The sequence below is a fragment of the Salmo trutta genome, chromosome 15 (genome assembly GCF_901001165.1).
Source record: "Salmo trutta chromosome 15, fSalTru1.1, whole genome shotgun sequence".
In the NCBI taxonomy this organism is placed as follows: domain Eukaryota; kingdom Metazoa; phylum Chordata; class Actinopteri; order Salmoniformes; family Salmonidae; genus Salmo; species Salmo trutta.
Genome location: NC_042971.1, coordinates 22,544,184 through 22,571,109, shown reverse-complemented (window position 1 = coordinate 22,571,109; position 26,926 = coordinate 22,544,184). Strand labels below are relative to the sequence as shown.

At 42.6% G+C, this 26,926-nt stretch overlaps 1 protein-coding gene and 1 long non-coding RNA gene across 3 annotated transcripts in view; both read left to right on the top strand.

Moving 5' to 3' along the window:
* Window positions 1-21,808, top strand: part of LOC115148635 (F-BAR and double SH3 domains protein 2) — a 52,691-nt gene extending 30,883 nt beyond the window's left edge. The window contains exons 6-20 of the mRNA XM_029690705.1: window positions 1,543-1,676; window positions 1,910-1,964; window positions 2,084-2,212; window positions 2,433-2,555; window positions 7,266-7,361; window positions 10,254-10,370; window positions 11,153-11,254; window positions 11,855-12,007; window positions 12,600-12,725; window positions 17,463-17,546; window positions 17,831-18,035; window positions 18,317-18,564; window positions 19,112-19,325; window positions 19,710-19,780; window positions 19,896-21,808. Coding sequence (XP_029546565.1) covers window positions 1,543-1,676; window positions 1,910-1,964; window positions 2,084-2,212; window positions 2,433-2,555; window positions 7,266-7,361; window positions 10,254-10,370; window positions 11,153-11,254; window positions 11,855-12,007; window positions 12,600-12,725; window positions 17,463-17,546; window positions 17,831-18,035; window positions 18,317-18,564; window positions 19,112-19,325; window positions 19,710-19,780; window positions 19,896-19,982 — 1,944 coding nt within the window. The 3' untranslated portion in view covers window positions 19,983-21,808. The remainder of the gene's footprint in view (window positions 1-1,542; window positions 1,677-1,909; window positions 1,965-2,083; window positions 2,213-2,432; window positions 2,556-7,265; window positions 7,362-10,253; window positions 10,371-11,152; window positions 11,255-11,854; window positions 12,008-12,599; window positions 12,726-17,462; window positions 17,547-17,830; window positions 18,036-18,316; window positions 18,565-19,111; window positions 19,326-19,709; window positions 19,781-19,895) is intronic.
* Window positions 21,809-22,740: 932 nt separating this feature from the next.
* Window positions 22,741-25,093, top strand: LOC115148634 (uncharacterized). 2 transcript variants are annotated; one of them, XR_003866710.1, is made up of 3 exons: window positions 22,741-23,449; window positions 23,901-24,003; window positions 24,198-25,093. It is a non-coding gene; the product is annotated as an uncharacterized LOC115148634 (long non-coding RNA). The 2 variants fall into 2 exon arrangements; XR_003866709.1 differs by having other exon boundaries at window positions 22,748-23,449; window positions 23,934-24,003.
* Window positions 25,094-26,926: the final 1,833 nt, after the last annotated feature.

The following is a 26,926-nucleotide window of genomic DNA, read 5'->3' as shown; positions in this document are numbered from 1 at the left end:
CGCTCTTCTCGTATACTGGGTCATGTTCAATTTGGCACACTGTAGCAAAACCTTACCTCCCTGTTTTAGTCAATTTTGAAATGTTTTCGCCCTACTGAACATGCCCAAGCCTGGACGCTTTGCTTCAATATCAGCTAAGAGATGGCCGCCCTGTCCATATGATCACTGGATGTCAGGCTTTGGCCAACACTTGCTCTCTATTTATCTTTGTCCACGTTCCACTGGCTACCATCACCAAGCACCCTCTTGTTCACCCCGACTGACCTAATAGGAATATCATATTTATTCTTAGTACAAACATCTTAGAATGGCTACCAGTGGAACAGGCATGCTTGTCTGGGTATGTTATTAGATTGAGTTTATTAGTCACATGTACAGGAACACAGATGTAATTGCAGGGTGGGGGGAACAGGTAGCTGCCTAGTGGCTATTCATGGTCTGGGGGTAGAAGCTATTGGCCAGTCATCGCCCAGATAGTCCTGTACTGTCTGAGTGAAGGAAGTGAGCCATGGCTCGGGTAACTGTATTAGCAATGAGTCAGGATGTTTGACATGTTTCACCACATGAGCCATATTGTGCCAGCTGACTATGTGTATTGACCAGCTGACTGTATGTCCTCTGGTTGTTTCTCCAGTAGTGGTGAGCTATTGGTGCTTTTTTAGGTCTGTTAGGTTTCGGTTCAATTATTTAACAAATTATCACGGTATTTGGTTGCGACAATTGTTTTTAAACATGAAATGCATTATGAGATAATGACGTTACATTGATTTTAGTCCGTTTTAATCGAAATTCCAAAGCCAAAAATAGTGAACATTGATCATATTTCATTGTCTCTGTCAGGTCCACATTGGGTAGACGTCAATAGAAAAATAGTAAATTACTATACAATATTTCAGCTACTTAGTTTTTATTTGATGGCTTTATTATTTTTCATTCCTTAAAGTAATCATCTCTACTCAGGCAGTAGCAGGCAGCCAGGCCATATAACGCTATGTGCTCCCCATACTGTACTGTCTTCATATTTTGCCAAACTGCATATTATGCTGCAGAGCTGTCTGACAATCATTTTACTAGTTCTTCAAATTTGAGGCGTACTTTCACGAACTGTCTCTGTCCCTCTTGTCGTTGTTGTGTACATTATTCTCATGCGGTCTATGCAGTCTGTGTATCTAACCTGATGTAGCAGGTGTAAAAGTGTATCCGTCCAAAGATCTGTATATAATGACGAGATGCTCCTGTCTACGCCCTATCAATGGGAGTTGTTGTCCCAAAGGCGGGAATGCAGGCGACAAGCTTAGGTCCAAACTAAGCCAATAGACTTCGCATTGGGCTTATTTCTGACAGATTTTGGCAAAAGTGAAACCTCTCGCTTTGCCTCTTTTTCTCTGATCCGTCTGTCTAAATGGAATTCAAGTAATTGTACCGACATCGGTCAATTAGTTGTTTAATAACAGAGAACCCCCAGAAAAGTTGGTTAATCACTCAGCACTATTCTCCAGTGTACTGACCAGCTGACTGTATGCCCTCTGGTTTTTTGTTCAGTGTATTGACCAGCTGATGCTGGTGCAGGCGGAGCTGCAGGACTCGGTGAAGGAGCTGGCTAAGACCAGGAAGAAGTACCAGGAGACAGAAACCATGGCCCAGGCCGTCAGGGACAAGGCCGAGCAGGATGCCAAGTACGTGCACGCACACATACACACAAAAAAATCCTACCTCTACGGTCTTGTGGAGATTTGAGAGGATCAGATGGGTAACACATCTGAGGACAAGGTGGAGCTATTGCCATAATGCTACCTATCCAATCCTCACTAATGTACAGGAGTGACAATGTAAAAGACTATAGGGAATCATTGGTCTTGTGTGACTCTGTTCCACGTACATGTTCCATCTCTCCTTCTGTTCTGTCCAGGTCCAAACTGAGTCTCTTCCAATCCAGGTCCAGTCTGCAGAGGGCAAGTGTGAAGGTGAGAGAATTAAATGAATCAATTTTATGTATGGCCAATTGGCCATGACTACCAACTCAAGTGCATATGGGAATGGGGAAATAACTATCAAACCAAGTTACTGAAGTGCATGTTTTCAGCTGAAAGCCAAGAGGAGTGAGTGTAACTCCAAAGCCACCCGTGCCAGGAACGACTATCTCCTCACGCTAGCTGCGGCTAACGCTCACCAGCAGCGCTACTACGACACTGACCTGATCGACTGCATTAAGGTGAGGCGTTGGCACACACAAAGTATGGGGGCATTCCAGGTACTTTTTTTTTGCAGTTGCCTCATATCTCAGGCGATTGCTGTGTCATAGTTAGCATGACTGCAAAAACAGGCTACCTTGAATGCCACCACCAGTGTGCGAGTGAGTGAGATGGAGGGTTATTGCTGCATTACTGATAAATTACAAGTTAAGTTCTTTCCCTGTTTACTGCGCTCCTCAGGTCCTGGATGGGAGCATCTATGAGCAGGTGAAGGACTATCTGGTCTCTCTGTGCCAGATGGAGCTTGAGTCCTACCAGGCTGTTCACAACACTTTCAACATCCTCCTGGAGAGCTCCAATGGGGTGAGCGCACGCAAACTAGCCCAGTGACCGTATGTGTCAAGTGTCTCGAAGGAGCGCTGATCCAGAATCAGTTTTGCCTTTTAGATGAAAAATGTATAGGAAATGGAACTTGAACGGGGAATTCTGAGATGCTTGATACTAATGGCCCCAGGTATTATCCTTCATTGAACTAGCCTATTCCAAGATTTGTTTGTGTTGTCTTGCCAACTCCTATGGTCTAATGATATTGGCTATACAGCACAAACCAGGATTTTATTGGAGGTTTTTTTTACTTTGGGAGAGAGTTTCTATGCAGAGAATGCTGGGAAGTCGGTGTAACAGAGGTGGTTCGTCCAGAACCTTGCCTGAAAGCTGAAGGATTGCGTTAACTTCCCCGAGCTAATGCCTAGACATTAGCTCAGAGTGTGCAGGAGACCCAGGTTCAAAACCAGATGGTCAAGTTAGCATTGTTTAGGTCCATATTTTTCTTTTAAAGCTAGAATCGTTCATTTAAACAATAACAAAGCAACTCCCCACCCCTGGTTTTCTAAAAAGCTAAGGGATGGGGCTGGAGAGTTATGCATGTAAAGACTGACCATCCATGATATCAAATGTATAGCTTCAACCATGTTTTGAGGCTATACAAGTGTTTGTTTATGTTGTTTCCAAACATTGGAGTAAAGCAAGCTTAAATGTTGGGTTCTGATGGGGTATGACCATTGAACAAAGCTCATGAGGTATATATAAATGATATTCTTTAAAACAATCTGTGTATAATATCATTTAAGTCTAAAAATGTATGTAGCAACTATGGATTCTAGCTTTAAAGATTTAGAGATGACTAATTACTTATCCCAATACGCTGTTGTCTTCTTAGCTATTCAGTTACCCCTCAGCGATCTTAGTTCGGGGCTCTTGGGGTCATCTTGTGTTTCTGTAACCCGACTGTAGTTTACAGTTAGTTTCCGCTCAACCCAGCATGAACGAACAGTACCAGTCAAAAGTTTGGACACACCTATTCAGCGTTTTTCTTTATTTTTAGTATTTTCTACCTTGTAGAATAATAGTGAAGACATCGAAACTATGAAATAACACATATGGAATCATGTAGTAACCAAAAGAGTGTTAAACAAATGAAAATATATTTTAGGTTCTTCAAAGTAGCCAACCTTTGCCTTGATGACAGCTCTGCACACTCTGGCATTCTCTCAACCAGCTTCACCTGGAATGTTTTTCCAACAGTCTTGAAGGAGTTCCCACATATGCTGAGCACTTGTTGGCTGCTTTTCCTTCACTCTGCGGTCCAACTCATCCCAAACCATCTCAATTGGGTTGAGGTTGGGTGATCAAATGGCCCTTACACAGCCTGTTGGTGTGTTGGGTCATTGTCCTGTTGAAAAACAAATGATAGTCCCACTAAGCGCCAACCAGATGGGATGGTGTATCGCTGCAGAATGCTGTGGTAGCCATGCTGGTTAACTGTGCCTTGAATTCTAAATAAATCACAGACAGTGTCACTAGCAAAGCACCATCACACCTCCTCCTCAATGCTTCATGGTGGGAACCACACATGCAGAGATCATCCGTTCACCTACTCTGCGTCTCACAAAGACACGGCGGTTGGAACCAAAAATCTCAAATTTGGACTCATCAGACCAAAGGACACAATTCCACCGGTCCATTGTCCATTGCTTGTGTTTCTTGGCCCAAGCAAGTCTCTTCTTCTTATTGGTGTCCTTTAGTAGTGGTTTCTTTGCAGCAATTTGTTCATGAAGACTAGAGGTCGACCGATTAATCAGAATGGCCGATTAATTAGGGCCGATTTCAAGTTTTCATAACAATCAGTAATCGGTATTTTTGGCCACCGATTTGCCGAATTTGTGTTATTTCTTTAAAAAAAAAATGTTTTACACCTTTATTTAACTAGGCAAGTCAGATTAAGAACACATTCTTATTTTCAATGACGGCCTAGGAACGGGGGTTAACTGCCTTGTTCAGGGGGGATTCGGGGATTCGTTTTTGCAACCTTCTGGTTACTAGTCAACGCTCTAACCACCTGCCTTACATTGCACTCCACGAGAGCTTGCATGGCAGGCTGACTACCTGTTACACGAGGGCAGCAAGAAGCCAAGGTAAGTTGCTAGCTAGCATTAAACTTATCTTATAAAAAACTATCAATCTTAACATAATCACTAGTTAACTACACATGGTTGATATTACTAGTTTATCTAACGTCCTGCGTTGCATATAATCGATGCGGTGCCTGTTAATTTCTCACAGCCTACTTCGACAAACGGGTGATGATTTAACAAGCGCATTTGCGAAAAAAGCACTGTCGTTGCACCAATGTACCTAAGCATAAACATCAATGTCTTTCTTTAAAATCAATACACAAGTATATATTTTTAAACCTGCATATTTAGTTACTATTGCCTGCTAGCATGAAATTGTGTCACTGCTCTTGTGTTCATTGCCCAGCTCGTTGCCAACTAATTTGCCAGAATTTTACGTAATTATGACATACCATTGAAGGTTGTGCAATGTAACAGGAATATTTAGACTTAGGGATGCCACCCGTTAGATAAAATATGGACCGGTTCCGTATTTCACTGAAAGAAAAAAAAGTTTTGTTTTCGAGACGATAGTTTCCGGATTCGACCATATTAATGACCTAAGGTTCGTATTTCTGTGTGTTATTATGTTATAATTAAGTCTATGATTTGATAGAGCAGTCTGACTGAGCGGTGGTAGGCACCAGCAGGCTCATAAGCATTCATTCAAACAGCACTTTCGTGCGTTTTGCCAGCAGCTTTCGCAATGCATTGCGCTGTTTATGACTTCAAGCCTGTCAACTCCCAAGATTAGGCTGGTGTGACCGATGTGAAATGGCTAGCTAGTTAGCGGGTGCGCGCTAATAGCGTTTCAAACGTCACTCACTCTGAGACTTGGGAGTGGTTGTTCCCCTTGCTCTGCATGGGTAACGCTGCTTCGAGGGTGGCTGTTGTCGATGTGTTCCTGGTTCGAGCCCAGGTAGGAGCAAGGAGAGGGACGGAAGCTATACTGTTACACTGGCAATACTAAATAAGAACATCCAATAGTCAAAGGTATATGAAATACAAATCGTATAGAGAGAAATAGTCCTATAATTCCTATAATAACTACAACCTAAAACTTCTTACCTGGGAATATTGAAGACTCATGTTAAAAGAAACCACCAGCTTTCATATGTTCTCATGTTCTGAGCAAGGAACTTAAACGTTAGCTTTCTTACATGGCACATATTGAACTTTTACTTTCTTCTCCAACACTTTGTTTTTGCATTATTTAAACCAAATTGAACATGTTTCATTATTTATTTGAGGCTAAATTGATTTTATTGATGTATTATATTAAGTTAAAATAAGTGTTCATTCAGTATTGTTGTAATTGTCATTATTACAAATTAAAAAAAAATTGGCCAATTAATCGGTACTGGCTTTTTTTGGTCCTCCAATAATCGGTATCGGCATTGAAAAATCATAATCGGTCGACCTCTAATGAAGACCTGATTCACACAGTCTCTCTGAACAGTTGATGTTGAGATGTCTGTTACTTGAACTCTGTGAAGCATTTATTTGGAAGCATTTCTGAGGCTGGTAACTCTAAGGAACTTATCCTCTGCAACAGAGGTAATTCTGGGTCTTCCTTTCCTGTGTTGGTCCTCATGAGAGCCAGTTTCATCATAGAGCTTGATGCTTTTTGCGACTGCACTTGAAGAAACTTTCAATGTTCCTGAAATGTTCCTGAAATGTTCCTGAAATGTTCCGGATTGACAAACCTTCATGTCTTAAAGTAATGATGGACTGTTGTTTCTCTTCGCTTATTTGAGTTGTTCTTGCCATAATATGGACTTGGTCTTTTACCAAATAGGGCTATCCTCTGCATACCACCCCTACCTTGTCACAACACAACTGATTGGCTCAAACGCATTAAGAAGGAAAGAAATTTCACAAATTAACTTTTAACAAGGCACGCCTGTTAATTGAAATGCATTCTAGGTGACTACCTCATGAAGCTGGTTGAGAGAATGCCAAGAGTGTGCAGAGCTGTTATCAAGGCGAAGGGTGGCTACTTTGAAGAACACTTTCTTTGGTTGCTGCATGATTCCATATGTGTTATGTCATAGTTTTGATGTCTTCACTATTATTCTACAATGTAGAAAATAGTAAAAATAATGAAAATCCCTGGAATAAGTAGGTGTGTCCAAACTATTGACTGGTACTGTGTATCTGCAGGGAGGCAGCGAGCTGTAGGTGCCAGATCCCACAGAGGGGTCAGATTTCTACCGGCTGACTCATATGGTTCCTCTTTCACTGTGACGCCACAGCAGGCTGTGTGTGTGGGTGTATAGTTTTGACCTCTCTCTGGTAATCTTCCTATGACCCTTGAGGTGACCGTGAATGCTCCCCTGTGACTTTAGGTCATGCTGCGCTCTGCTCTGACCGTCATTGGTCCTTCGATGGCCCTGGCTTAAATAAGAACAGTGTGGTCGCTCGCCAATGACATAATAAACTCTCAAAGGCATTTAAGGCCTCTTCTGTCATGATAATGAGTTTTATCTATTCTAATCCCTTTATGACTCTCAGGTTATCAGTTGCTTCTATTGTGCTGTATTATGAGGTTAACTAAACGGCTGTGTGTGCGTGTCTGCATGTGTGTGTGCATCTGCGTATGTTCGTGTGTTCTCTTCAGATGATGCAGGACTTCCACCAGCAGCAGTTTGTACAGCAGAACCAAGTGTTCCACAGTACCCCAGCCATCCTCTTCCAGCCCATCAACACTGACACGGTGGGTAGTAGTGCTACGCTAATGCTACTTCTCTCATGGAACGTGGTGGCTAGTGCTACGCTACACACTAGTTATGCTAAAGCTACCCTCTTGTAGCTGAAGGATTGGTCCTTCTTCTTCACCGCTAGGCTAGCTAACCTGCTCTACTGTAAATGCCTGTGCGTATGTGTAACCAAGTTGAATTTGTAGGATCACTCCTCAACTTCAAATGCCTCTACCCATGCCATTGAATTGCTAGCTTTTCTTTGGCATAGCTGGCTAAGGCATTGCGAGACAGGATTGGGATTTGTAAAATCAATCCCAGTAGTGGACCTGTGAGGTAGGAAGCAAAGCTGTTAAAAGACAGTGACGTCCATTACATGCGATGCGTGTGTTTTGGTGAGTGTGTTTGTTTTGCACGCAGGTTTGTTTGTATGGTTTATGGTGTGTATGTATATGGTGTGCATGCGAGCCCCAGAGGAACATGTTCTCAACTGACCCAGCCTGCCAGTCATTCCGTCTGCCCGCCAGTACACTTGTCCGCACCCTCTGCCGCCTGCAGAGGGTGTTTGTCTCCAAGACCCTCGTTGTTTTCCGTTGGTAGTGAAACAAGCGGTGGCCTGTTCCTAAAGAAAACATTTAATGATGCAGTTGCACCCTCCACCTCCCTCAAACCTACCCCCCTCCTTTCCCCTCCCTGCACAATGTGACAGAGGTATCCGGAAAATAACAGCACTGAAAGAGACAGGGCATCTGTGAAAAAGGGGCATTGTGAGGGAGCCTCACTCCAGCCCCCCGCCTCCACCCTTCTACCACTGACTGCCTCGGCCTCTAAAAGTAACACAGTGTGGCTCTCCTTCACTGATTTATTGGCCTTGCGCATGGTCCACATTGAATAGCGCTCGCTCTCCCTCGCTGGCTCTCGCTCTCTCCCTCGCTGGCTCTCGCTCTCTCCCTCGCTGGCTCTCGCTCTCTCCCTCGCTGGCTCTTTCTTTCTCAGTTCAAAGGGGCTTTACTGACGTGTCATTGAAATGGGTTTTATTGACATGTAATTCAAAACAAAAAAATGTGAAGAAACAAACAAACTAGAAATGAACAGCAATCACTAACTCGGAGAGGTTGCTGCCTACACTGAGACCCAATCACTGGTCACTTTAATAAATGGCTCACTAGTCACTTTAAATAATGCCACTTTAAAAATGTTTACATATCTTACATTTCTCATATCATATGTATATACTGTATTTTATACCATCTACTGCACCTTGCCTATGCCACTCGACCATCACTCATCCAGATATTTATTTATTTTTATATATATTTTTTAACCTTTATTTAACTAGGCAAGTCAGTTAAGAACAAATTCTTATTTTCAATGACGGCCTAGGAACAGTGGGTTAACTGCCTTGTTCAGGGGCAGAACGACAGATTTGTACCTTGTCAGCTCGGGGATTCGAACTTGCAACCTAGTCCAACGCTCTAACCACTAGGCTACCCTGCCACCCCGAGAATATGTACATATTCTCATTCACCCCTTTAGATTTGTGTGTATTAGGTAGTTGTTGGGGAATTGTTAGATATTACTGCACTGTCGGAAGTAGAAGCACAAGCATTTCGCTACACTCGCATTAACATCTGCTAACTATTTGTATATGACCAATACAATTTGATTTAAATATTGCATCCACAAAGGTTTCTAAAAGATAAAGGCATTTCTAATGTTATCAGCTGTGTGCAGTGTTTTTAACAATGTGCAAATATTTGAAAAACAAGTGGTAGGGGTGTCTGTGTTTTAGAATAGATAAAAGCGCATATTATCGTGACCGAAGAGCGCTCTCTCTCTCTCTCTTTCCTCTCTCGCTGAATGCACTCATAATTATACATTTAGCCATTTGGACTGTGTTTATTATTTTGTCAGGGCTCAGAGATTAGAGGTCAGCTGTGTACGCATGAATCATGCCAGGGGTCATCATCAGTCATAGGAGTTGACCTATACAGCTCCTGAGGAGAGGTGAGACCAAACTTTGTGGTCCTTTTGCGTGTGTCCATCAGACGGCCAGTGATCTCTGTTCATTACCGAGTGCAATGGAAAATGTTTCAAATCATTTTGTATTAGGAAACAAGAATAAGCGTTTGATTATTAGACAAGTCCAGGGACGTCCCTCCCCCTTTCAGTACGTTTTCTTCTGTTTGGATAATGAACACTTAGTGTTACAGAACGTTCTGATATAAGTCTATTGTGTAGAACACATATGATTGTCGGTCATGTAGACTAGAGAACCGTGTCAGCTCTATTCGTTTATGTTTTGCAATGTTCAGAACATATCACATTACAGAGTACACATCAGAGAGGCCTGGACTGGGACTTCAGGCCTTGTAGATGAGTTGTGGAGAGAAATAAGCACAAGATTATTCCATTTTAATCTGGAATCAACCTACCCCCGAGCAAATATCAGACATTTCACATGTTGTGCTGATTACATCCCTGATTTAGAGACATTGCCTCTCATCCCATTGGGATGCGTGGATTGGCTGTGTTCCTCTTGTGAGGTCATCCATAGAGGAAGTGTTTTCCTCTATGTTGTTTTCCTTTCGACACAAACACGCATTGTTTCGCTGTCTGCCTCAATAGTTGAATAATGTTTTTACTACGCCGCCTTGAGTTCATTTCTCAAAAATCTAATTTCATAATATTTGCCAACATTCACCCTCAAACGAATATCAGCTCCAATATCCAACCATAAATATTTAGGTGAATGTCTGTTTTATATGTACCATATATTATATATGTCTTTTTGACTTATTTTAATAGATGCACGGACAGATCTGGACGCTGAATATGTTTAGCTGAATATTGTCAATTATTATTAAACTCTCTCTCTCCCTCCCCTACACATCATCCCTGGTCACTAGGTGGGGCAGTTGCAGAAGGAGAGTGGCACAGTGGAGGAGCACAGTCTGGATAAGGAGGCACGGAAGTGGGCGACCCGAGTGGCACGAGAACACAAGAGCATCATCCACAGTCAGAGGGTGAGAGAGAGAGGGAAGAAAAGAGCGAGGGATGGAAATAAAAAGAGCGAGGGATAGCCTATATTCACAAAGTGCCTCAGAGTAGGAGTGCTGATCTAGGCAAAGTTTTCTGCCTTTTTAGATAAGATTACATGGACTCATAGACTTTATGAATACGGGCTCAGATTTGTTCAACTTCAGTACACTTCCAACTGACTCAACACAGAGATATCATTAACCCAATATAAAATACTAATAATTAATCAGTTTTATGATGCTTGCACTGTTTCAGAGGGAAGGGAAGTGATAACGTTTAGGAAACGTTCGACCATCGCCCTACTGGCCTGACGGTTTGTTGTTAAAACTTGGTGATAAGATAACGGATGTAGGTAGTTCTTGGCCAAACTCTGACAAGTGTTTTCCAGTAAACCAGGATGTAACATGGCCCTTTAACAACCCCATTACTTTAAATTATATTAAATGAGTCATGTTTTATCTGTGAGTTTTACAATTTCTTCTATTCACTGTAATGTTGTCTACCATTTATTGCTGGATTTATTTCAGCATTTCTCATTTTCATGGCCATATTGTTTTAGCATTTCCTGCTTTTGATTGTGATTTGGTTTTGGTTCCTCCTTTTCATTGTGTGGTGGTGTAGTTTCTTTTAAGATTTGTCATAGGTTGTGTCTGAAATGGAACCCTATTCCCTACTGTACAAAGTGCACTATGCAGGGAATAGGGTGCCATTTCAGACGTAGCCATTAAGATTGGTTTGTTCTCTACATGTTACTGTGACCTTTCAGGCCCTGGAGGACTATGGGACCCAACAGGGGCTGTCGGAGCAGAACCGCAGTGAGCTAGAGCTCAAGATGGAGGAGGCCAGGGAGAACCTGCGGAGAGCAGAGGTAAACTTGTGTGTGTAGTGAAGTTTAGTAGGATTGTTGTGATTTTATTTTTTATTCATTTAACCTTTATTTAACTAGGCATGTCCGTTAAGAACAAATTCTTATTTACAATGACAGCCAATTGTGTGCTGCCCTACGGGACTCCCAATCACGGCAGATTGTGATATTGCCTGGATTCGAACCAGGGTGACTGTAGTGACCCGTCTAGCACTGAGATGCAGTGCCTTAGACCGCTGCGCCACTCGGGAGCAATGAGGTAGCCCTGCCTGCGGCTTAAAATCTGTCATCCTTGGCCCAAGAAGGAGACGTTGGTTTCCTGAGCAGGAGACCATGGTTACGATTCCACCAGTGCTCACGTGTGTGTGTGTGTGATCCCTTACTGAGGTTTGTTTATCAGTGGGCCAGCAGGTTGTCTCACCTTAATCTCTCTTGCCTCTGATGCCCTCTGTTGGTGGATAAGGCTGAATACATCCAACATAGTTCTAATAGAGCTTTTTATTATAGCATGAGTCATTACTAGGGTTGCGAAATCCCAGTTTGGAGGGAATAAGCATGAAATTCATAATATGACAAAACATGCAATGATGTCGCTAACTTCAGACCGTGAAGCTGAAGGCGGATGCTCGTCTGGCTCTACTGAGAGAGGCAGGCATCACAGTGGAGACGTGGCTGAAGAGCGCCATGAACCAGGTGATGGAGGAGCTGGAGAACGAGCGGTGGGCCAACCTAAATGCCCATGATCTTTCACTCTCCGTGAGTCACAAAACACACATTATGTATTCAAATACGAGACAAAATTTCATAAACACAAACGCATCTCAATTTGTCATTTTGTACCCTTTATACCTGCTTACTGGAATTTGCCGGTCTCAGGTAAATCCCATAAGGGAGCTGAGGTGCGTCTTTAAGACACTGTTTCTCAACCTTAAGGTGCTATGTTTGTGTTTTGAGATTGACTAGCCTTGTGAAACCAGACTAACAGCATGGGAGCTTGCGAGATCAGGATAGTTTAACAAGGCTACAGATTTTGCAGTCACTCATCACTGATCTACAAATCACTTTCTCACTATGTCACGTCTCAAACTCATTCCCCGGAGGGCCGAGTGACTGCAGGTTTTCGCTCCTCCCTTGCACTTGGTTGATGAATTAAGGTCATTAATTAGCAAGGAACTCCCCTCACTTGGTTGTCTAAGTCATAATTGAAAGGAAAAACAACAAAACAGCAGACACTAGGCCCTCCATGGAATGAGATTGACACTACTGCACTAGGTGATCGAATGTATCGATTCTGCGGCTTCCCTTGCTCAAAGGGATCCTCTACAGCATGCTGTGTGTGTGTTTTTAGGGTACAGGTGACCTAGAGAGGGAGGAGGATGAAGATAGCGGAGAGGTGTTGGACGACAGCAGCTCCAGCCCCTCCAGTACCCTCAGGAACTACCCCCTCACCTGCAAAGTGCTCTACTCATACAAAGTACGTACACACACACACACACACACACACACACACACACAGAGTGCTTTCCTATTATCATCTGGCAATGATCAAGCTGGCAATTAACTCAGCGCCTTGGATGCGGTGCAGTATGGTACCGTACCTCGTACCATATAGGTCCTGTGAGCAGCACGCAGCTCCAACCTACTGTGAGGGAAAAAAAGTATTTGATCCCCTGCTGATTTTGTACGTTTGCCCACTGACAAAGAAATGATCAGTCTATAATTTTAATGGTAGGTTTATTTGAACAGTGAGAGACAGAATAACGTCAAAAATGTTATAAATTGATTTGCATTTTAATGAGGGAAATAAGTATTTGACCCCCTCTCAATCAGAAAGATTTCTGGCTCCCAGGTGTCTTTTATACAGGTAACAAGCTGAGATTAGGAGCACTCCCTTAAAGGGAGTGCTCCTAATCTCAGTTTGTTACCTGTATAAAAGACACCTGTCCACAGAAGCAATCAATCAATCAGATTCCAAACTCTCCACCATGGCCAAGACCAAAGAGCTCTCCAAGGATGTCAGGGACAAGATTGTACACCAGTTTAATCCACCTGAAAAGACAGAACAAATAATACAACAAATATTGTGGTTAAATTCAAATATAGTAATTGATTAAAAAAAATGTTTTAAAAATGTTTAGTGAATGATATTATAAATAGGACTGGTGGAGTGATGTCACACATGCAGCTAACACAGACATATGGAAATGTCTGATCTACCCAAAATTACAACCAATTAATTGCAGCATTACCACAAAAATGGAAGAGGCAAGTAGAAGGGGGAAAAAGTAAGGAACTTGTATTTCGGCCCTGTATTAATGAACATAAATGGTTAAAGAACAGTGTGATAAATAAAAACATATACAAATTTCATTTAAGGACCAAAAAACTGATAGCTGTGCCATATAATTTGCAAAATAGTTGGGAAGAGATTTTCGATGTGGCCATTCCATGTCACATGGTTTATGAATTGATACGCAAAACAACGCCGGATTCAAAACTTTGAATTTTTCAATTTAAATTACTATACAAAATTCTTGCAACTAATAGAATGTTATATACAGTGGGGAGAACAAGTATTTGATACACTGCCGATTTTGCAGGTTTTTCTACTTACAAAGCATGTAGAGGTCTGTCATTTTTATCATAGGTACACATCAACTGTGAGAGACGGAATCTAAAACAAAAATCCAGAAAATCACTGTATGATTTTTAAGTAATTAATTTGCATTTTATTGCATGACATAAGTATTTGATACATCAGAAAAGCAGAACTTAATATTTGGTACAGAAACCTTTGTTTGCAATTACAGAGATCATACGTTTCCTGTAGTTCTTGACTTGGTTTGCACACACTGCAGCAGGGATTTTGGCCCACTCCTCCATACAGACCTTCTCCAGTTCTTCAGGTTTCGGGGCTGTCGCTGGGCAATACGGACTTTCAGCTCCCTCCAAAGATTTTCTATTGGGTTCAGGTCTGGAGACTGGCTAGGCCCCTCCAGGACCTTGAGATGCTTCTTACGGAGCCACTCCTTAGTTGCCCTGGCTGTGTGTTTTGGGTCGTTGTCATGCTGGAAGACCCAGCCACGACCCATTTTCAATGCTCTTACTGAGGGAAGGAGGTTGTTGGCCAAGATCTCGCGATACATGGCCCCATCCATCCTCCCCTCAATACGGTGCAGTCGTCCTGTCCCCTTTGCAGAAAAGCATCCCCAAAGAATGATGTTTCCACCTCCATGCTTCACGGTTGGGATGGTGTTCTTGGAGTTGTACTCATCCTTCTTCTTCCTCCAAACACGGCTAGTGTAGTTTAGACCAAAAAGCTATATTTTTATCTCATCAGACCACATGACCTTCTCCCATTCCTCCTCTGGATCATCGAGATGGTCATTGAAAAACTTCAGACGGGCCTGGACATGCGCTGGCTTGAGCAGGGGGACCTTGCGTGCGCTGCAGGATTTTAATCCATGACGGCTTAGTGTGTTACTAATGGTTTTCATTGAGACTGTAGTCCCAGCTCTCTTCAGGTCATTGACCAGGTCCTGCTATGTAGTTCTGGGCTGATCCCTCACCTTCCTCATGATCATTGATGCCCCACGAGGTGAGATCTTGCATGGAGCCCCAGACCGAGGGTGATTGACCGTCAACTTGAACTTCTTCCATTTTCTAATAATTGCGCCAACAGTTGTTGCCTTCTCACCAAGCTGCTTGCCTATTGTCCTGTAGCCCATCCCAGCCTAGTGCAGGTCTACAATTTTATCCCTGATGTCCTTACACAGCTCTCTGGTCTTGGCCATTGTGGAGAGGTTGGAGTCTGTTTGAGTGTGTGGACAGGTGTCTTTTATACAGGTAACGAGTTCAAACAGGTGCAGTTAATACAGGTATTGAGTGGAGAACAGGAGGGCTTCTTAAAGAAAAACTAACAGGTCTGTGAGAGCTGGAATTCTTACTGGATGGTAGGTGATCAAATACTTATGTCATGCAATAAAATGCAAATTAATTACTTAAAAATCATACAATGTGATTCCGTCTCTCACAGTTGAAGTGTACCTATGATAAAAATTACAGACCTCTACATGCTTTGTATGTAGGAAACACTGCCCATTTTGCAGGTTATCAAATACTTGTTCTCCCCACTGTATATAGGGGATACAATCTTCCCAGCTCTGCAGATTCTGCTGTGAGGAGGCAGAGTCATTAGATCATTTATTTTGGTATTGTCCATATGTAGCTCGTTTTTGGTCACAGGTCCAGGAATGGCTGAAGAATTGCAACATTTGCCTAGAACTAACACTGCAGATAGCCATACTGGGTGATTTGAAAAGCCATAGTCAATCAATCAATAATATAATAATTATTTTAGCAAAAACATTTATTTTTAATTTACAATCTGTAGAAGCTATGAGAATAGAAAGGTTCAATTGTTTTGTGAAGCATCACAGCACAGTTGAAAAATATATGGCAAATAGAAATTCGAAATGGATGATGTTGATGGATAGATGGGAGGGGTTGAATGGAGCTGAAGGGTGGGACTTAATAACAAGATAAACAATGTAAAACATATGGGGTCTGTAAAATGTATATAGGTTCAGAACTTTTGTGATATAGCACAGTTACAAATAGAAATCAAACTGGATGGACATCAAAAATAGAGGAAGGACTAAAAACAAACAAAAAATAACTATTGTAAAATAGACTGTCTGTAAAATGTGTATAAGATGAATAAATTGAAGGTAAAAGCCGAAGTGTTTATTAGTTTACTCCAATTGGGCGATCGGTGGTAGGGTTTATTGGGAATAATAATAAAGGTAAATTCTTTAAAAAAGTCTATGTGTATATATATGTATGCATGCGTGTATGGATATATATATTTACCCAAAAAATAAATGGGGGATTGGAAATGATGCAGACAATTACATTGATGGAAGCAATATTCTTTCTGCAATATTAAGCTGATCCACCCCAAGGCTGGAATGGGCTACAAGACCATCGCCAAGCAGCTTGGTGAGAAGGTGACAACAGTTGGTGCGATTATTTGCAAATGGAAGAAACACAAAAGAACTGTCAATCTCCCTCGGCCTGGGGCTCCATGCAAGATCTCACCTCGTGGAATTGCAATGATCATGAGAGCGGTGAGGAATCAGCCCAGAACTACACGGGAGGATCTTGTCAATGATCTCAAGGCAGCTGGGACCATAGTCACCAAGAAAACAATTGGTAACACACTACGCCGTGAAGGACTGAAATCCTGCAGCGCCCGCAAGCTCCCCCTGCTCAAGAAAGCATTATACATGCCCGTCTGAAGTTTGCCAATGAACATCTGAATGATTCAGAGGACAACTGGGTGAAAGTGTTGTGGTCAGATGAGACCAAAATGGAGCTCTTTGGCATCAACTCAACTCACTGTGTTTGGAGAAGGAATGCTGCCTATGACCCCAAGAACACCATCCCCACTGTCAAACATGGAGGTGGAAACATTATGCTTTGGGGGTGTTTTTCTGCTAAGGAGACAGGACAACTTCACCGCATCAAAGGGACAATGGACGGGGCCATTGTACCGTCAAATCTTGGGTGAGAACCTCCATCCCTCAGCCAGGGCATTGAAAATGGGTTGTGGATGGGTATTCCAGCATGACAATGACCCAAAACACACGGCCAAGGCAACAAAGGAGTGGCTCAAGAAGAAGCACATTAAGGTCCTGGAGTGGCCTAGCCAGTCTCCAGACCTTAATCCCATAGAAAATCTGTGTAGGGAGCTGAAGGTTTGAGTTGCCAAACGTCAGCCTCGAAACCTTAATGACTTGGAGAAGATCTGCAAAGAGGAGTGGGACAAAATCCCTCCTGAGATGTGTGCAAACCTGGTGGCCAACTACAAGAAATGTCTGACCTCTGTGATTGCCAACAATGGTTTTGCCACCAAGTACTAAGTCATGTTTTGCAGAGGGGTCAAATACTTATTTCCCTCATTAAAATGCAAATCATTTTATAATATTTTGTGTTTTTCTGGATTATTTTGTTGTTATTCTGTCTCTCACTGTTCAAATAAACCTACCATTAAAATTATAGACTGATCATTCCTTTGTCAGTGGGCAAACGTACAAAATCAGCAGGGGATCAAATACTTTTTCCCTCACTATATAATATATTCACGGAATTGACTGGGGCAGTCTTGCAGTAATGAAACATGACCTCTTTCCTCTCACTTCTCTCCCAGGCGTCTCAGCCAGACGAGCTGACCATCGAGGAACAGGAGGTGCTGGAGGTTATCGATGATGGGGACATGGAGGACTGGGTCAAGGTACAAGAGTGCTTTCCAAGAGTGGCACTACCTCACAGTTTGTGTTTTAACTAGAATAAAGCAAGAGGTACTCTGAAGTCATATCATATACCTACTGTACACACTAGGGGTTGTGTCCAGTGGGGAGAACATTTTTGAAACCGAGTGAAATAGGGAGGTACTACTTCAACTTGTCCAATAAGAAATTTGTTTTGTTTTCCATTACAAAACATGTTTCTGCGGTGTGCCCTACTATCACTGACGGTAACCCTGTGTGTGTGTGTGTGTTCCAACATTGTCTCTAGGCCAGGAACCAGACAGGCCAGGTGGGCTACGTCCCGGAGAAGTACCTGCAGCTGCCCTCGTCCAACAGCCTAATGAGCATGCTCCAGTCTCTGGCCGCCCTGGACGCTCGCTCCCACTCCTCCAGTAACTCTACTGAGCCCGAGCTGGCCGAGTCAGAGCTGCACACGCCGGGCACACCTATTGTCAACGGAGACTCCAGCGGTGGTGAGAGACAGTGAATTTGGCCGAAACGTTTGGAGCAGCATGACTCAACATTCTCTCATGGGCGAATCCTGACCTTCACTTAATCCCGATGTCAGTGGGAGATAAAAGGAAATTGGACTTAAGTAAAAGTTAGGATTCGCCCCACATTGAATAAACAATGTCATTGAGATGTTGACCATTTCTTTTTTAAATGTTCTCTTCATTTTGATCTCTTCTTTGTTCTCTTTCCCCTCTATCTCCTTCCCTCTTCCACCTCCCCTTTTCACCTCTCCCACCCTCAGTGTGCTTCGCCAAGGCCCTGTACGACTACGCGGGCCAGACAGGTGAGGAGCTCTCGTTCCCTGAGGGCGCCATCATCCGTGTGCTGAGTCGCGAGACCTATGAGGATGACGGTTTCTGGGAGGGCGAGTTCAATGGCACTGTGGGTGTCTTCCCTGCCGTGCTTGTGGAGGACCTTCTGGCAGCGGGTGGTGCCGGTGGAGACAGCGAGAATGGCGACATCTCAGGAGAGGCCAGCAGCAATCCGCAGGTACACACCTGTGCAACCACCCTAGGAGCTGTTTACCATACAGATGGATAGAGGACTAGTGCCCAAATGCCCGTTTTAGCATGGGCAGCACCATTGAGGATTTTCACCATTTTGTTGAACTAGTCAACTGGGTGGGACTTCCTGAGTTAACCTGGATAGAATTATGTGATCCTTCCTTATCAGGAGCCAACCTTTGCTTTATACCTGTTCAAACAACACACTACAGGTGGCAGTATGCATCCTTTCAGTTTGTTTACCAACTCATAGCAGTAGTAGAAGAAGACAATGTACCACTACAAAATGGAGATGGCCTCAACGGCGCTGCCCATGCTCTCACAGACGCCATAATGGGACAGATGCAATGTTGTGTCCTCTAACGATCTCTATGCTGTTTACACACATGAATGCCTGAATGAATGAATGATTGAAAAAAAAGGTTCTCATGGCTCACATTCTCATCCATACAGTATACGTCATAAAGATACTGCATAACAGTAATCAATATATTACTGTTTTATTTAATTCTGTGGTGTGCTCTGTCTTCCAGGCATCCCCCTCTCCTCTTTCTGAGTGCTCTCCACAGAGCCCCTTCCATTTGGGCCCGTTCCACAGCAGCCCTTGTCAGAGCAGCCCCCTCCTGACCCCCACTCTGCCCTCGCCCCAGTCCAGCCCCTCCAGTGCCAGCTCCTCCCCCATACCCCGCCCCCCCTCCAACGGCCACCATAGGCCACCGCCCGTACCACTCAAAGGCCACTTGCAAAGTAAGAACCACTCCTCAATGGCTGACTATTTATTATTTTGCACTTCAAATGTTATCGCAATGCATATCATTCATTGCCTGGTCCCAGATCTGTTTTGTGCTGTATTATAGTCCGTGGCATGACAACAAACATAGGAGTTGGCAAGACTGCACAACCAGAGCTGGGACCAGGCTATGTTATTTATCATAATAAATGAACACAAAATAGACCATGTAAAAAAAGTAGGGACATGGACAAGTAATAAACAACAGCATGGATTTTAAGATTCCTCATTCTGAGATTTGACACATCTGGGTTGTGTTCATTAAGGCACAATGTCACTACCCTGTAGTGATTTTGATGCCAAGACATGGTGATGACTCTGTCTGCCCCCCTCACCTTCAGGTCCTACCCAGAACTCCACCCAGCCCCCCAGGTACCCAACAGATGGTGGTGCGGGGGGCACCATTCGACCTGTAAGTCACCACACACACTGTATGGATACTGTCCCTTGTCCGGTTTGAAAAGACTCGTTGAGGTTCCACTTGGAGCTCAAAGGAATAACCTAGCTTGTTTGTATGTTATGGACAGGTCCGCGCTGCTCCGCCGCCCCCCAAGCCGCAGCAGCCTCGTGGCCAGGTGAAGAAGAGGGAGGAAGTGGAGATCACGCTGGTGTAACGACGCTGCCGTGGCTGCTACCCACAACCAGATCAGACCTGGTGGATCCAGGTCCCTGACCGACTGACCCCCCCCCAGGGAGAGACAACAGGCTCCAGAGCCCCTGAACCAGCCAGGGGGTATCCCCACTCCCCACCGGAGAGGCTCCATGAGGTGGCCCGAAATTTGGTTTGTCTCCCTCCACACAGTCCAAAGCCAGTAGGGCTGAAACGGTGCGGTGCGGAGAACCCAAATAATTGTGCAATTGACACCGTATCCAAATTCCAACCCGACATCCCATTTTCTAGTTCTCTTTATTATTTTTCTCTGTTACCCATCTTTTTCCTTGGTCTATACCTCTTTTTCTCTGTGCTGTATTCTAACACTGTGTTTTCTTGCTCTCTCTACCTCTTTCTCTTTTTCTCTCTCTGGCTAGCTCCCTCACCTTCATAACTGGGCATTGAGCAATGGGGGGGTCTTGCCTTGTTGTTCGAGCAAGATATCGCCATTGAATTATTATACAACCAAGTTATGCTAATTTTGTGGGAGGATTGTACATCTGTCACAATGTTTAAAAAAAACACAGGTAAAGTCCAAGCCAGATCTCTGTTTGGTTCTTGGTAGATTGTGTTATTTTTGTCTCCGCACATTTCAGGGAAATTGACAACACAGTAGAGGCGGGTATCACTCCTGTACCTGAAATATGTCTTTAAAAAGTGTTTCCAACATTTCATAAACAAGGGAAAAGTGGCAATTTTGGAGGGGTGTAATTGTTTAAGATAGGAATAGCCCCATTGAGGGCAAAATCTGGGTCACACTGTGAAACTAGAACAAAACTGCCCCTGACACGTAAATTACTACTCTTCTAAATGTATTTGTACAATTTCCTTGTGTTAAAACTTGGGATATTTCAAGATTGCCAGGGGCAGTCTATAGTGTGTGTATGAGTAAATGTAGACTACATTTTTGTGCTACTTTTTGTTGTAAAAACAAGGATCTAACTATGTTATCAAAACTAATCTAGGTGTAAACTAGCCAATAATGGTTGCTGGTGAGAATAGTTTTTTCAGTCAGGAATGCAGACTGGGTCGCAGTTCAAGACTGAAAGCATCGCAAGATGATTTGCAGTTGTGCGTGCCTTAAAGTTCCCGGAGGAGAATCACCATAGTTCCTAATTACCTACAGGAAATGTGAACTGACTGAAATACTGAAGCACTTTTTTGATATTTTGTTAATGCCCTTTTCAGTATTGCTGCTTGGTCTCTCTCGTGGTTGCTGCATTGTTTGTCTACTTTAAAAACATTTTTTGCTCCATCTATATCGGTATGAGTATTGTTCTGCTTGTGAAATGCATTTGATTTATGTCGCCAAAAAATATATATTTGTTTACGTTGGGAGGTATGATTGATTTTATTTGATGTATGCTTTTTAATTGTATCATTTAAATATTAATAGTTTACAGAGCTTTGAGATGGATAGCTGTGCAGCAATTTTAGAATAAGGATAAAAACATACGGAAACGTATAAATTGTTGATCATAGGAAATCAAGAATCTGTCAGCCACGTTGCTGTGTTCTCGTTGATCTCCTTGAGATTTGAATGTCAAACTTATTTTGAAGTTTACCCTGTTATATTGAAAAAGTACATGCTGTTGTGAAATACTTTGACACAACCATGAAGTCGTTTTTTGTCATTATGTTCCTGATTTATTTTCAGTATCTTCAGAGATACGGTAGAAACAAACGGCCCACTCTGATGTAGCATCTGCAGCAATAGCAGAACATCTAAATTATTTCATTGGATATTAAAAATATTTGTTAAATATGGATTAAAATTTGCTGAAATCACATTTTGTTCTGTTTTATTCAATATTTCACAAACTAATCGTGGGTTTCCACTAGATACCACAGACACGAAGTCAACATTGGCTATAAACTTTCACTCAACGTAAACAAAACAAAGGAGATGAACGTGGACTTCAGGAAACAACAGAGGGAGCACCCCGCTATCCACATCGACGGGACAGCAGTGGAGAAGGTGGCAAGTTAAATTCCATCAGCGTACATATTACTGACAAATTGAAATGGTCCATCCACACAGACAGTGTGGGGAAGAAACAGCGCCTCTTCACCCTCAGGAGGATGAAATTTGGCACTTAAAACACTCAAACTTTTATAGATGCACAATCGAGAGCATCCTTTCGGGCTGTATCACCGCCTAGTACGGCAACTGCACCGCCCACAACTGCAAGGCTCTCCAGAGGGTGGTGCGTTCTGCACAACGCATCACCGGGGGCAAACTACCTGCCCTCCAGGACACCTACAGCACCCGATGTCACAGGAAAGACAAAAAGATCATCAAGGACAACAACCAACCGAGCCACTGCCTGTTCACCCCGCTATCATTCAGAAGGCGAGGTCAGTACAGGTGCATCAAAGCTGGGACTGAGAGACTGAAAAACAGCTTCTATCTCAAGGTCATCAGATTGCTAAATAGCCATCACTAGCACAGAGAGGCTGCTGCCTACATAGACTTAAAATCATTGGCCACTTTAATAACTGGAACACTAGTTACTTAATGTCACTTTAATGTTTACATATGTATACTGTATTCTATATTATCTACTGTATCTTAGTCTATGCCGCTCTGACATTGCTCGTCCATGTATTTATATTTTCTTAATTACATTCCTTTACTTAGATTTGTGTATTAGGTATTTGTTGTGAAATTGTTAGATATTACTTGTTAGATATTGCTGCACTGTCGGAACTAGAAGCACAAGCATTTTGCTACACCCGCAAGAACATCTGCTAAACATGTATGTGACCAACAACGTTTTATTTTATTTGATCATAAAATATTCATTAAAACAATTCGATTTTTGGTTTAAGGTATAAAACTTTTTAATAAGATAAATTGTAGAAATATTCATGGTTTATGACTTTGTGGCTGTGGTAACTAGTGACAACCAGAATTGTGGCAGGCTAGTTTGGTCTGTGTATGTTCCATTCATTGGTTATTGATTCAAAAGACGACTTGAAAAAAACGAAAAGGGCTCGTTTCTGAATTTGAAAATCGGAAATGGACTTGTTTTCTCCTTTATTGGGTCAAAAAATGGACATGGAATAACAGAAAACAAATAACACTTTATTCCGATTTTCGTTTTGTTCATACCCGGAAGTACTCACTCCCTCATAGAATATTCAAGTTGTTTGGGGGGGCGGTTTACAGCACAAATGATTTGTGTGACAGGAAGATAAAGATGCAGAACTTATCATGAAGTTAGCTTGCCAATAGAACAATCTCTATATCTGAACAAAGTTGGTTTGCAGTAGCTGGCTAGCTAGCACTGGCTGGCTACTGACTAGCTAACCCTACATGACCACTTGCTATAGTCATGCTAACTAGTAGTAGCAAGTGGAAGTAAATTAGCCCCTCAACATGCTACAAGATTAAGCTGCCCGGCCAGAGCTACCTGCAGAAGAAAGGTGAGATTTCTCAATTTCTTTCTGTAGCTAATTTAGGTAGACCACCTGGCTGTGCTTAGTAACTGCTGTTCATTATTACTCCGTAAATATGTCACTTTTAACTATCTGGCACTTTGCATCGCCAACTTTGCCATTGCTTACACATGCAACAATATCCAGTGACGCTATATATCACATTTCATTAGCCACATGCGCTGAGTACAACAGGTGTAGACCTTAGTGAAATTCTTACTTACAAGCCCCTAACCAACAATGCAGTTAAAAAAACATGAATAATAAATAAAAGTAAGAAGTAGTTAAAGAGCAGCAGTAAAATAACAATAGCGAGACTATATACAGGGGGGTACCGGTACAGAGCCAATGTGCGGGAGCACTGGCCAGTCGATGTAATATGTAAATGTAGGTAGAGTTATTAAAGTGGCTATGCATAGATAATAACATTGAGTTGCAGTTGGTGTGTGTGTGTGTGTCCTGAATGTTACAGCAGGAGAAGGGCACAGTATGGCATCTGAGCAGATCATCATGAACTTCATGTAGTTACATCAGCCAATACAGTAAGTTAAAATGTGCCTTTTTATTGCTATGGGTATACTTCACAAACATCCTACCTGCTCACTACAATTGGCCTACTTCTTGGAATGTATACCCCTTGTCTGGGGTGGGGGGGCTAGTGATCAATGATACAGAGCCAGTCTGATATTACTTGATTACTGACCCTTCCTTCTATCTCTCTCGCTCCCACCCACAGGACCATTCACACAGTTCAGTCACTCAGCCCTATCCAGTGGACATGATACTCACAAGGTCCTGCACTACCGTCTCCTACAACACCCTGATGCGAAGCAATAAGCCTGGCCCCATGGCTGTAAATCAGAATCTCTCTTTAATCCTGCTGTACCCTACTGTTCTGAAAGAATGACTATCTCTCGCTCTCTCTGTCTTGACCATTCTCACAGTTCACTCACAGATAATATGTAGGCTGGTTGATGGCACCTGCAGGCAGGCCTGTTTGAGGAACAACTGGACAGAACATATCAGAATGCTTGGACCTCAGCTGAGACCCTCCTCTCCTCCCCCATCTTTCAAGGAAAGCCCTTTACACTTCCTGTTATGCAAAATGCTCTCAAGGTGTCTCAATCTCTCATGTCTTGTGGTAGTACCTACAGTGTATTCAGAAAGGATTCAGAAACCTTGACTTTTTCCACATTTTGTTACGTTACAGCCTTATTCTGAAATGTGTTAAATGGTATATTTTCCTCATAAATCTACACAATATTTTTTTTGCCATCTGCCAACTGAACGTTGACAGATGGCACTTGTATGGAGGAATGTGGCTGACAAGTGATCTGCATCACATAATCCTAAAATAACATTGCGGGACTGCGGTTGGGTTTGGGACCAGTTCTTGCTGTAGCGGGTGGGAGTCGGGCAGAAAGCCAGCAGGTGCGGGCAAGAGCAATCTGTCCCGTGCATCATGACAGTGACCTCTACTGTGCACCATGATAGTGAAACCTATAACATTGGAGCTGTTTATTACTGTGTCACTATGAAAAGTAGGGAATTAGTTAGGGAAACTGACAGATCATTAACGTTACATTGCCATACTGAGCCAATAAAAACCCATATTGCACTGAAAAAAAAGTCCGAATATCTTCAAACGTTTGGCTGATGGTTTCATTGTTTGATTCAGGTCTAACGTTAGTGTGATTGAGGGGGTGGGTATCATTTGTGTAATCTGTTCCAAAAGCTTCGTAAATAACATCAACGCATACAAAGTTGGATAGCGGCAGAATAAGATACCGGGTGGGCTCTTTAATTAAGTTTTTCACTCGCCACGTTTATTCCGAAAAGTGTCTGTCCTCACTCTGGTAGCCTGTTGACAAACATTAAAGATGAGCTACATGGTGAGTTAGCTAGATGAATTGATCATGCTACTTTGTATGTGTTTGTTGGCAACCTTGTACTTTATGAAGTTTTTGGAACGGATTCCTGTTTGAACGTTACACAATATTTGTATTTTTTTTTTTTTTTATTACAAAAAATGTAACCTTTTATTTAACTAGGCAAATCAATACTTGTACCCACCCTGATTGAGGCAAAAAGAATAGCTAACATTATCCAACTTTTGGCCAGCTCTCTCCAACGGTACATCAACTGGCGAAAACTCGCCAAGTTAATTTACTTCTGAAACGGGACATAAACAAAGGCTACAAAACATTTCCATACAAACAGCTGCTAGATAGCAATATGAGGTGGCTATTTTTACTATCTGACATAACTAGAGGCTAGAGCTGACCTGGCTGTGGTAGCTACTAACTAGCGTAGCTTATTCATTCACCTCAGCCGAAAATGAATTAAATATTAGATAGTATTATAACTGACATGTAATGTTATCTCAGCACTACAAGTAAACACTAGTTTAGTTTTTCTGTTAAGTTAAACAGCCGTTACCTTCCCAGCTACACCAGTCAACTAAAGAGTAGCCACTTTCTGCTATTCTCTCTTACAACTTGGTGAAAGAGCTCAGTTGGTAGAGCATGGTGTTTGCAACACCAGAGTTGTGGGTTTGATTCCCACGGGGGGCCAGCACAGGGGGAAAAAATGTATGAAATGAAATGTATGCATTCACTACTGTAAGTCGCTCTGGATAAGAGCGTCTGCTAAATGACTAAAAATGTAAAAAAATAAATAAAATGTAAAAATGTAACACATACACACTGAGCTTTGCTCAACTCTCCGGTTCTAGTCCAGCCAGCCTTCCAAAATCTTTGCCTTCACACAGCCTACCGACCGCTCGGAGGCGTCCGCATGGTCCTAAAGCACACCGTTGTATTTTTTTTACACATTGCAATGATAAAACTGGGAGGGACAAAAATGGCATTTCGGGATGTGGGGGGGAAATGAACCCAGTGAAAGTTGCGCCAATGCCATGGAACCTTCGGGACAGCATAGCACCCATCAAAATTATAATGTTAAACAGCCTGCGACAGCTTTTAAACCCTGTCTCTACTTTCAACGGTGTACCATTTTATCATTAGGATATCCTGTCGGAGCAGCAAGAACATTTCGGTACTAAAGTTGCAAATAGGTAAAACAATAATGTCTGTTTCATGACCAGGGGCAAATGAGCAACATTTACTACATTGAAATTAGGACTGGGATTGGTGAGTTTCACTTTGTTTTACTCTGAGCCAAAAAACAACTGGAAAATGGGCTATATGCTCACATTACCCTTTGAAACATCTAACTCCATACAAGTGACATTTGTCAACTTTCAGTAGAGTGGGTTGCCCATTACTTCCATCTAGTGGATTAAAAAGTGTACAACAGTATTCTGTGCATACACTACAATTCATCCATATTTGAGATTTAACCCAGGATTAGGGCCATGTTTTATTTATTTTTTGGCACTTTGCTTTCACTGGTATTTCCAGTATGATCCACTACATTTGCAGTAGGTAGAAAATCCTAGGAAAT